Here is a 12,552-nt window from a genome sequence, read left to right on the forward strand (position 1 = left end):
CTAACAAATACCCGAGACAGATTTCCAAATCCAATCCAAACTAGACAGGTCGGTCAGAAATAACCGAACCTACATCTAGCAAACAATCACGATAGGGAATTCAGCAGCATTTTCTAGAAAAATAAAACTATTATTTGGCTTTGCAATTTCAAATAGATTAACAGATTTGAAGTTGGCAAAAAACAGATAATGGAACTACGACATGAGCCTTAGCTTGATGTCTTAGGCACAACTTATATAGGATAATTTAGGATCCATTTGGATCGATCCCAATGAATTTCAAAAGAATTTAAAAGTTTTTCATCCCTATGAAAAGTTGTCTTATTTTGCTATTTGGAATTGAGGAATAACATATTCCTATCTTTACGAATGGGATCCATTCTGGTACTTTTTATAATAAACTGAAAATGTGGTTGCAACCTAGTGGAATAAATTTCTTTCAAGCTAAAGCACACCATGAGATTCATGATTGAAACAGCCCTGACATATGTGTAAAACAACACACAAATGGACATCAAAAGGGAGAAGTATGTTGATATCAGTAAAGCCAGTGTTGTGTATAATTTTGAAGCTGATGTATTTGTTGAATCAAATTGGAAATGAACATTTTTTTTCATCAATGGCTAGTCATTCCCTAGTTTTACTCTCACCTGATTTTTTTTCTTTAGTATATTTTCTATTATAAGGAACAATACATACCATGTTTTGGAAATTTCCTGACATCACGAAACCTTCAGGGATACATATGCTCTATTAAACATTATGGTTCATCATTAGCCATTAGCAGGTAGCCATATATAGTCTTGTAAAATGGTTTAGTGAAAGCAACTATTGTAAGACCCCGATCTCGGGTTCCCCTATGCCTCATATATAAATCTCTGGATCAAGTAGCTGATACGCATATAATTCAACAGAATGATATCAAATACATATTTTAAATAAAATAATTACCTAAACAGAGCGAACGATGATCTTGTGAACTAGGATCCAAGACAGAAGAGCCTAGAATGGAATGAAGAGGCACAAAATGAAACAACCCAATGCCACATGCAATCTGGGTGCGGATGCGACCTTAGACTTCTTCTCTTTAACTTCATCTGGGTCGGCATTTATCTCCATCTCAACAATCTGAAAGCAGCAAGACTGAGTACAAAAGGTACTCAACAAGTTCTAACACTACTTCAAAAGGTTGAGTAGATGCATAATAGAGATAACCTAGGATAAAGCCATAGGGCTATAGTTTGGGCGCAAAGCCCATTTTACATGCAGTGCGAATTCAGGTGTAACACTTGGTTTGAACCAGTTTAATCAAAATACATGTTGGATTAATAAGAGTTGTTGCCCACCATCACTCCTTTAAGCCTGGCTTACCAATCCATTCCAAGGACAATAGGCTCTTGCATTGCTAGATTTGCGGAGAAGTCTACCCCCCTCATTTAAGGTTTTCCTTAAGGCAACAAGCCTGGTTCTCATCGCTCCACCCGTTGAACTTATTCGTGTAGTCATTGACTAACTGAACTCCTTGCCTCTAATTATGGAACTTTTTCCTTATCATAGTGATTGCTTCTTCTCAATAGTCCTTGCTCCAAACATCTGTAGTTAGTGATTTAATGGCGTAGGAGGACATCGGTGGCTTTGTCCCCATGAATTTCTCCAACTTGGGCAGATTGTGGTGATTGTGTGACCGTGGCTGGGGTTGAGACTGCAACGGTTGTCTATGACACTCCTTGAGGGTTTTGAGTCTACATCACCATAAGTTGCTTAAGGGTCTAACCTTAACTCCTAGAATTACGTGTAGCTGGGTATAACCCAAGGGTGAGTTGCTTTTAAAACTTGAGGTGATAAAGCCAAAAACGGAGAATGCTTATCTTCATATGCTTGTTGCTCTGGATAGGGAGTGGCAGTGGTGGGGCTCCTTCCCGCTGGTGTTCTTACATTCGCCTCTTCTGTGTGGTTGTTCCTCGCATCCAAGTGGTTGGCGCTGGAACCTTGTAAAGTGGCATCTCCTCGAATCTTCAAGACGTTCATACTTCTCAAAAGCATCAGTAGCACAACTCTATCTTCCCAAGTGTAAAGAGAGTTAGGAGAGAAAAAAAAGATTTGGGATGAGTAGTCTTCAAGCATATCTTTTAAGATTCCATATTTCTCTTCTTTTAGGGCTGTCCAGACTATCTAGGGTTGCGTTCTAGGTCGATATAGCTCTGATACCACCTCTGTCGAGATCAGTTCAAGGAACCAACCAATCTCTTCTATGTGCTGAGTCTAGGAAACATTCTCAATACATAGTGACTTCATTGATGATAATCATTACAATATCATTACCTTAATCAATAAATTATCTTACAAAAGACCTTCAAGGGTCAAAGAACCAAATAAACTACAACGGATCTTAAGTGTAGTCTTTGTCTTCATTGATAACTCCACAGGGAAAAATTTGACGGAGAACACCTCCCTAGAATGCATCTTCCACGAAGTCTTCAAATTCTTTCCCAACTAAGTATTTGGTTATAGTAAGTGCGAGCACATGTCGTACTCAACAAGTTATGAAAGAATAGTATGCATATTAAGGCTTTAACAAGAATAAGGCTAAATGACTCTTTTTCATAAAACAACATTTATTTAAAAATATTTGAAAAGCAATAGTAATTGAATGAATAACAAACCACCTCAAGATTCCATCCATCTTAGCTTAACCAACCGACCACCTCAACCAAGATTCTAACCACCAAGGTTGAACACCCAACACCTCAACCATGGCTCCCACCGCCATAGTTGAACCACTAATAGACCACCTCAATCATGATTCGTACCATCGTGATTGACTCACACCTCAACCATTGTTCCCACCGTCATAGTTGACCTACTAACTAAAACATCAAGTTATAATCATGGTAGGTTTTTCGTACTGCTCGTGACCGTGAGCATGGCTGAATATTCAGTTTTAACTTTACAGAGATTGTACTTTACCCACAAGTCATGATTTCATCAACCGCAAGCGGGTGACTAAGTCTCCATGTTGTAGTGCCGACTGAGTAAATTACACACTACCTAAGGTGTGTTGCCAAGAGATCACTACAAAGCCTTTACAATTCCCCTCTCAGCATATGTCTACCCGCTAAGGTTTCACCGCCGTGTGATTCTACCTCAACAACGGAAGCCCCCTCTTATGCCTTTCAGATCCCAAGACATCGTCCATTCATTGCTCTTATGCCTGATATATACTATGCTGAGAGTAAGCAAATTACTTGGCTATGTCTGTCTCATACCAGGCTTGTAGTTGTACTGTAAACACAGAAATATTAACCCATGAATCGGTCCTTAGATTTGAGCAAGACTACCACTTTTCCAACCATACATCTCATCATACCACCTGCTCAAATTCCTACACCATGTCGCTACAAAAATTATTCCATCATATTTTATCATTGTTACATAGGATCATTATCAAGTTCATAGAACAATTATCACGATTATCATCTCAAAGCAAATATAAGCATCATCTACCCATCCATAACCCAAAACCATACTATGACGACAAGGATGATAAGGGAAAAACTAGATAAAGCCTAACACTTTGGATTCCCAACAAAATTATTAGCATGCATATTTATAAAAAAAAAAAACAATTGTAAAATTGAGATAAATATGATCAAGAACAAAACTTGCCTTTACTCGACCCAGTTGGATCTTCAGCGAAGTCTGGGTCTTGTAGTCCTTGTGGCTCCTCTAGAACGGTGGTGTCTACTTGCGAACATAAGCGAAAAGGCAACACATAAACACCAAGATTAAAAAAGAATCAGATATCACACAATAAACATCATCACATACAAGATCATATTTTTCTGGACAACCTAGCGGAAGAACGGGTCAAAACGGAACTACGGTTAACAAGTACCGATTTTTCTAAAGATTAAAACATGACTAAAAATATTATCTACAGATGAAATTATGTTCCTAAGATTTTTATAAAAAAATTCAGAGTCATCTATGATTTTATAGTATTTTATGGTATTTATTATATTATTAGAAATCAATTTCCTAATTATTATTATTAGAATTATTTTCATACTGGAAAACTATTTATTGTGCAATATAATTATGACATCATCACATTAATAAAAAGAAAAACATCGCTGACTAGGCATGACACGTGGCACTCTATGCTGAGTGGCATGACACATTAGTGGAATGGATGACATGGCAGGGTGAGGTGGCGTGATGACAAGGCTAAAGGGCTTATTGGGATTATGTTGGCCACGTGGCAATTCCTGATTAGCTACCGAAGGGGTACAAAGAGATCCAATCTCGACCATCGACTATAGATCGGATGGCTCACCTTGCTTCTTCTTCTCCCGAGTGAAGATGACGACAATGGCGACTCGTCGGAGACCCGTCGAAATCGTGTTGTCGGCCTCCTGCTACTCCAGCAAGTGGTGGAACTAGAACTGCAGCACCTTGCGAACTCGTGTGGGTGGTCCCGGACCTTCGGTAAACTACGCAAGGGGTTGGCAACGGTGCAAGGCGGTTGTGGCTCTTGGGACCAGGTGGAACCGATGCTCCGGTGAGCTACAGTTAGCAGTGAGCAGAGGTACAACACCAAGGGCTCATGGCGAACTCGTCTCTGGGGCACATCATCATCGGTGATGGTTGTGGAGGGCCGACGGTAGCTAAGGGCGGCGGCGGCGGCAGCTTCGAATCTTCGGTGCACGGGCCAACTAGCAGTGCATTTGCCTCGGCTTGATGGGCAATAGGCTTGAGATGAGGTAAGAAGGATCAAGGGGTGGCTATTTATAGGCGGGGAGGGCTAGAGATAGAGTTTGAGCTCGGTTTTCCATGGCGGTGGCGTCTTGTGCCCGATGCGGTTTCCTCGTTCAAACTCGAGGCCCTTGGAGATAAGGCCGAACATAGGTTGCGGGACTCCCAGGGATTCAATTCGGAGGCTTCTAGATTATGTCCCCTATGGCTTGGGCACGGATTCGATGGCCAGCGCACTAGCTCGTGTTGGAAGTGACTCTAGCTCAAGGTAGGAGACGACCAGTGGGGCTTGCACGTCAGCGGCTCAGGGAGGAAGCGGAGAGGCAGAAGGCGCCTTCGACTGAGGCTCACGTGGGCACAACTCAAAGGGAGGCGGCGGTAGCGGCTTGGGTCAGTTGGCTGCACAGCCCAGGCGGAAGAGAAGAGAGGGAATGAAAGAAAGAACGTGCCAGCTCGGTTTGGACTGCTTGGCTAGGAGGGTTTTAGCCTGATTAAACTAAAAGCTTTTCTTTTTTATTCTATTTCCTCTCATGTACATACACATGTATGTATATACATACAATGTATACACCACACAAATATAATATATTAGCTCACATACTCAAGCAATCAAATATATAATCAACATATACACATATATAGATATATAGATGTTATTTTATAAGAAAATAGCCCTCAACTTATATATGTATTTATACATATAGCACACATACTCACATATATAGATAAAGGTACACATACACATTTAGGGTTTTATTTGTTTTTTTAAAAAAACTCTTTTTATTTTCTTTGCAAAAGTTTCTAATTTTCCTGGTTTTCAGAATTTGAGCTGTTACGAACACCAAAGCGAAAGGACGGGGAATACGATAAAAGCTAACCTAGCGGGAAGATGATCAATAATTGTTAGCTATGCAAAATTGACACATGGAGTTTAGCGGGGTTATCTAGTAAAGCTAAGTCAAGTTGTTAACTAGTTGTTGTATCAACTTTTAAGATGAAGCCTAATTAAGTCATGATCTACTAGTTGAGCGTCTAATAGTTTAACTGCCGAAAAACGTTAATTAGGGTTTCTACGTGTAGGTGAGTACATGTGTATTGGTGTATATGTACGTGGGATGCTTAGGTCTATATGTATGTGAGCATGTGTACGTACACACATAAGTATACCTCTAGCTAGGTGACTATACGTGCTTAAGTGTTGTGATTAGTTATTCTAACCTATCGCACTAAACCAAGTTAGCTAGTATATATTCTTTATTACCTAGTGTTTATTTACTACACTCATTGGGATATATTTTACTGCTATCATAAAATCATTTATGTAATTAATTAACTAGGTTAACTATTTTTATTAAAAAGGTAATTAATTAATTAATTACTAATGTTAAATTAATCTATTATATTCTAATATTTGGTACTTATTTATCTAGTAGCTACACTGGTTAAATTATTATATTAATCTTATAGCCTAAAGCATGAATTAATATAACATTAATTAAAAATCAACATTTAGTTATTCTAAAAACTACTTTTAATTAACATAAAGATTAATCCTACACAGGAATCAGGTTATCATATGCGACTAAAATATGTTTATAATCTAAACATGGTTATTAAATTAACTGAAAATAACTTTATTTATTAAAAGATAAAATCTAATTCTAAGTTAAACAATACGACACAAAATAAATACCGAACAAGAAAATTAAAAGAGCTCAAAAAATCACAAGATTTGGTAGGAAGGTAGATTACGATTTTAGAAGAATATCAAAAAAAAATCACCAAAATCGGAGTTAAAAAAGAGGAGATATGGCTATCGGATGATTTGCTAAAAAGGATAATCCTGGAAGAAGAATGGGGCACTATTTTGTGGACTCGGTCCACAGGACTTGTGAACTGAGGGGGACTCGTGAGGGTGGTGTACGGTGGGCCAAGTTCGTGGGCTGGTGGGGGACTGTGCGGTGGATTTCTCTATGGGTCGGTGGACCGAGGTTGGGCGTAGTGGTCGGTCCATGCTGGACCGAGGCCATGGACAACAGGTTAGCCTGACATGCGGGGCCCATATGGCGGAGTGAGGGAGTGAGAAGGGAGGGCCTGTCTGTGTCGTGTGTGCAGCTCACAGGTGGGGGGGGGGGGAGGAGCCTGGGAGGAGGAGGCCGGAGAGGCAAATGGGAGAGGAGGACGCTGGTCGGGGTGAGGAGCTCACCAGCGGCGGGAGGGGATTTGTAGAGAGGGGTGGCTGGAGGGGCGACCATAGCCGAAGATGGAGAAGGGAGCCAGAGAGTAGGAGGGAGCTCGGCGGCGGAGAGAAGGCTAGCCAGGGATGAGACATGGCCGAGCGCAGTGGGGCTTGCCGACGGTGGCTTGGAGCAGGGCGGGGCTCAGCTTGACGGTGCGTACCAGCGGTGCGAGCCGGCGAGGACGGCCGGCCGGGGAGAAGTGAAGTGGAGGAGGGAGGCCGGTGGGGTCAGCGGCAGCGCACGCGTGCGAAGCTTGCTGACGGCGAGCGATGGCCCAATCAGCCTGGCTGAGGGTACCAAAAGAGGTAGCACGTCGCGAAGGACTCATTTGGGTGGGGCTTGGCTGGTGGGCCTGTCTGGAAGGTGGCTGGCGCGAGCACAGAGGGGCAACGACGCACAACGTTCGTGGAAGACTGCGTCGGTGAGGGGCTGACGATGAAATAACTCGGGCAAAAGGTTCAGAAGGGTACGGGGGAGCTCACCGTGGGGTCAGTTGATGCAAAGACGCATCGGTAGGGTGGCTCAACGGTGAGGGCGGAGAAAGTTGGCCGGGGACGAAGAAGAAGGTGGCGCGAGCTCCAATCCGGTGGGAAAACACGCCAAACTGGTCGGGGAAACCGTGCGTGACACCTCTCTTCGCTCCACGTAGCTCGAGCTCGACCGATTAATGCTTGAGCTCGTCGTATTTTGTGGCGGCGGTGTGGGATTTGGTGATGGCGGAGTATGCTGCGCTGCTCTCTGTTCTGTGCATGGTGTGCTCAACCGAGAGAAGTGAGGGGAAGAGATAGCAGTGAGTGAGAGAGAACTACGGGGAGGGAGAGATAAAGCGATGGCCGGTCCTGCTTAAGGTCAAGGAAAACGGCGCACGGCCTATACTCGAAGCAGCTCGGTGGCAGCTGGCCGGCGAGGAACGAGAAAGTCCACCGATGAACAGTAGCCACCAAGAGCAGTAACCAACAGAGAGGAAGGATCTGAGATAGAGAGAAAGATATGAGGAGAGAGAGAGAGAGAGACAATTTGAATGACAAATTCAAATGAATGTATTTGAATTTGAAATTGGATTTATGATGATTCAATTGAATAACTTGAATTGAATTGGGTTGGGATAATTCAAATTGAAATTGAATTTGACATGATTTTGGAATGAGGATTTGAAATATGATAATTGAACTTGAACCAAGATTTGAATTGAATTTGCGAAGTGATTAAACTGGAAAGCATTCAATTAAATCTTGAATGATTCAAATTTACGTTCGAATACAAAATCGACGAGGACTTGGATGAATCTGGCTTTGGATAAGATTTGAGATAAGGGAAAAGTCAGGAGATTATTCCAGGGTTCAATATAAATTCAAATAAAAATATTTGAATTTGAAACCTATTTGAAATGAGCTAGGACATCGCACTAAGATTTGAATTGAGCGTCAATCGAAGAATTGAATAGACTAGGATTCATCCGAAAAGAACTAAAATAGGTTTCGAATTTGAGAAACATTTAAATTCGAATTGTTACACAAAGAAACAAGGACACCAAGAAACAAAAATACAATTGCTCGAGTTGATGCAGGTTTCGAATTTAGAAATTGATTCCGGTGAATTTTGAAATACATAGTTCAATAATAATATACATATATATATATGTACATACGAATATATATACACACACCTATATATATTTCCTAGATTTTAAGTTGACTTAATTTTTTTAAAAAAAAATACTAGTGGATTTTGACTATTTTCTAAATGCTAAAACACATGTTGTTACAGCTATATATCCAAACGTAACGAGTAAACAATCAAAAGCAGTTCCATCGAAAACCATGATTAATCTTTCGATTTGGCGGATTTGCCGAACGGAGCCTAAGGCATCACCTTTCAAATAAGAATGAGTAAGTTGGATGTTGCTTGTGATTAGGTTTGTTGACCGTGCAATTTTTTTGTCAAGAATCGCATGTCGTAGGCCGGGTCATGAATCAGTCGCCATAATCATTGTTCCATAGGCTGTACTAATATTGCCACTCCCAGTTGGCTTTGGACGGAGTAGCACATACATATTTAGTATAAGTTCTAGAACTTCCTGCGTATAGTGTCGTTGGTGTATACATGCGAAGTTCACATGCATGCACGCGGATGGCCTCAATTAGACCATTATACCATGCATTGAAACATCTATAAGTACTCACGTTGAGGGAGGCAATCTACAAAGCGAACTGCAGAAACGTACACAAAAACTATCAAGTTAGCAGCCAGTCAGAGAGAGAGAGAGAGAGAGAGACATGGCCCCTGCTACTGCTAGCAACTTCTTCCACCCACAGCACTCGGTTGTAAGCTACAATTACGACGACGGGTCGTCGACCTACAACTGCGCCGCGTGCAAGCGCATAGTCACCGGCACCGGCTACCGCTGCGACGAGTGCGACTTCAACATCCACGAGGCGTGCTTCAGCCTCCCGCGGTCCATCTCCTTCGACCAGCACCCCGAGCACAAGCTCACTCTCACCCGCCTGACCGCCAGCCGCTCCTGCGAGGTCTGCAAGGACACCTCCCACGAGGGGCGCTACCTTTACCGCTGCGTGCCGTGCAGCTTCCACGTGCACCCGCGGTGCATACCGGCGCTGGATGATGGGGCCCAGCACCAGCAGCCGTCGCCGCCGCCGCCGCAGGGTTGGGGACAGAATGTGGCCCACACCGCTCTCAAGTGGGGCATCAAGGCCAGCCTCTATGGCGCCAACGTGGCGACCGGCGGGGTCCTGTCGCCAGTAGTCGACGTCTTACAAACGGCGGCTGATGCTCTCTAGTACAGCAGATAGGCATGCATGTTGGCACCGTTAGCTGTGCGGCGTTCAGTCACTACTACCGTACGTCTATGTGCGGCGTTCAGTCGCTTAATTGCTCCAGCCGTGCACTTATGTTGTTGCTTCTTCCTTTCGTATGAAAAGATCAGAGAGGTGTTCATGCTTTAATTTGTTTCTATATCTATATTTCTATAAAATAGATGAGTTATGATAAATTTGAATGATTTTTATCGTACATCTTATATGATTAAACGGTTCATGATCAAAGTTAGTTCCATGTCTCTCACCTCTCAATTATTTGAAAACTTATAATGAGTTTAGAAACATGCAATTAATATATGTTATCAGCATTTAAAAGTATTAATCACTATTATTTCATTCTATCTATAGGGCTGCATCCTCAGTTTTTTTCAACTAGCAATTGCTCACTTATTTCACACATATTAATTCAAGATATAATAATATATGAAAGATAAACATTAGACGTTTATGTATGGAAGATAAATAATAAGAGATTGAATGTATTTTTAGAATGTATGGAAGATAAATATTAGACGTCAAAATATGAAAGATAATTAATGTAAGATTAAATGTATTTTTAGAAGAAGGAATGAGAAAAATCTTTATACGGTATCCGTTTGATCAACTCGGATGAATGTTAGTTATCGTTCGACTCTATCATAACTCTTACATTTTATAGGAATATAGATTATTTTTTCCCGTGAAACTTTTTAGCATCTATCACAATATTATTAATTTTATGTACATGAAATACATGTATAGTTACTAGTGAAAAAAAAGCATCGGAGTATTTTATCTGTCATGCATGTGTGGCCGAATTAGTGCGCCTAGCTGCATCGTTATATGCTACTAGTAACGGCTTATATGTTAGACACGTGGTATCAATTCAGTATATAGCAATTAGAAAAAGTATAGAAGATAAATAATAAAGATTGAATGTATTTTAGAATACCTGGAAGATAATATTGAACATTTAGGTACGAAAGATAAATAATAGGAAATCAAATATATTTTTAGAAGAAGAACTGGGGTCTGATTTTACACGGTGATCGTTTAATCAACTTAAATGAACGGTAAAGATCGTCCGAATCTATTATAACTATTAAATTATATAGGAGTATAGATATATGGATAATACCGTAATGTTATGATTTCGGCGGAGGAAGTAGATACAACGTGAAATTATGATAAATTACTACACTGTAAAAATAAAGCAAAACAAGTCACGTGACGATAGCAAACCGAGCAACGGGTGAAAACCACCTATTTTTTGAAAACCCGAAAAGTGTTGCAAACAGTGCACATGTTTGGTTCCGTCGCTACATTATTGTGTTACACGTTGCAACAAATATCAAAACATTGACTACAACAAAGACCAAACTCTATATGCAAAAAAGACTTCTTTGGCGGAATCACACTCTCGTTGGCCTGAGTAGTACTTGTGCCGTTTCTCCGTTTATCACAAATCTACAAATAAACAATTACACAAAGTGAAAACAATATCACATTGATACAAATGATATAATCAGCCGCTTGGAACTTCAGATTTCACAATTCAGAGTGAAAAAATCACCTACGTGGCGGAGTCTCTCTCGCGCGCCGCAGGAGAAGCAGCCGGCGAGGAGGTTCCACAGCAGCGGCCAGCGGCCAGCGGCAACCACCTGCATTGCTCACCGTCATGGCCTTGCCCCGCAGACCACCCTCCACCCTGAGGCAGAACGACCACCACCACTGCTGATATTGAAGCCTCACGGCTTGCTGACGGAGCCGTGATCGCACAAGCAGCACATCCACCGCCCGCAGGCCTCGGCGAGTGGGCAGGATCACAGGAACGCACGGTCGCCACCGTGACACCGTCCACGCTGCTCCACCTGGCCGCTGTCGATCCCTCTGACTCCAAGGCGTCGCTGCAGCCTAAGGCGCGATGTGGAGGCGTGGATGTAAATTTAACCTTAGCAAGGGAATTATCATTAATATATATGTTATGTTGTTGAAATTATTATCTCTTATATTTTAACGGTTGAAGTTTAATCGGTTTATTTGTCGTTCATCAAAAACGTCACTTTTTTATCTTAAAATTTTATCATCCACAACAGACTCCTCTTGTTCATAGGCTACACTATGAAAATCCACTCGACCATTGTTCGGTGACGGAATAACCAATCGATCAAAACGTGTATTGAGTATTGCAATACTTTTATTAAGTTGTTGCATTGCGGTATTAGTTCCTACAAGCTTTTTGTCACTGTCACCATTAATAGTTAATCGATGATCATCCAACAATATTACGAGTTTGTCGATGTATCAGGAACCGGGGGTCCCTGAGGTCCGAGGTCAGGCCAGCTGTCTGCCACGTGTCACCATCCCGCGAGGTCCCTCCCGCGGGATGAGGAAAATCTAAGTTTCGGGAGAAGGCGCTCGGGGTCACAGCCTTTGGTCTCCGAGCACCCCAGTTCCCCGACGACCCGTAGAGTCCAAGTACCGGGAGAAAGTGCCTGGGGAGGTGCCCGGTCACCCCCGAGCACCCTAGTCCCCTGACAATCAGAAAAGCTAAGTTCCGGGAGAGAGTGCTCGGGGGGCTGTGTCGGAGAGTGAACTCCTGTCGCAGGGATCCCGAGAGACCCCTTTTTAGAGATTCGGCCGGGGGGATGATCCTGGAAAAGCTTGTGTGGGAAATAAGCGGGAACGGAAATAAATGCGATGGCTAGTGGGAGACGATCACCCTAATGCAAGGAAAAGTG

At 42.2% G+C, this 12,552-nt stretch overlaps 1 protein-coding gene across 1 annotated transcript; it reads left to right on the plus strand.

Annotated features, from left to right (window-relative positions):
* Positions 1–9,250: 9,250 nt before the first annotated feature.
* On the plus strand, positions 9,251–9,830 carry LOC133890132 (protein VACUOLELESS GAMETOPHYTES-like). Its single transcript, XM_062330579.1, has one exon. The coding sequence runs from the start codon at positions 9,272–9,274 to the stop codon at positions 9,791–9,793; it is 522 nt and encodes a 173-aa protein (XP_062186563.1). The 5' UTR covers positions 9,251–9,271; the 3' UTR covers positions 9,794–9,830.
* The last annotated feature ends 2,722 nt before the right edge of the window (positions 9,831–12,552 follow it).

The sequence above is a fragment of the Phragmites australis genome, chromosome 14 (genome assembly GCF_958298935.1).
Source record: "Phragmites australis chromosome 14, lpPhrAust1.1, whole genome shotgun sequence".
Classification (NCBI taxonomy): domain Eukaryota; kingdom Viridiplantae; phylum Streptophyta; class Magnoliopsida; order Poales; family Poaceae; genus Phragmites; species Phragmites australis.

Coding starts and splice junctions, on each gene's coding strand:
- LOC133890132 (XM_062330579.1), top strand. CDS start 9,272: ATGGCCCCTGCTACTGCTAGCAACTTCTTCCACCCACAGCACTCGGTT.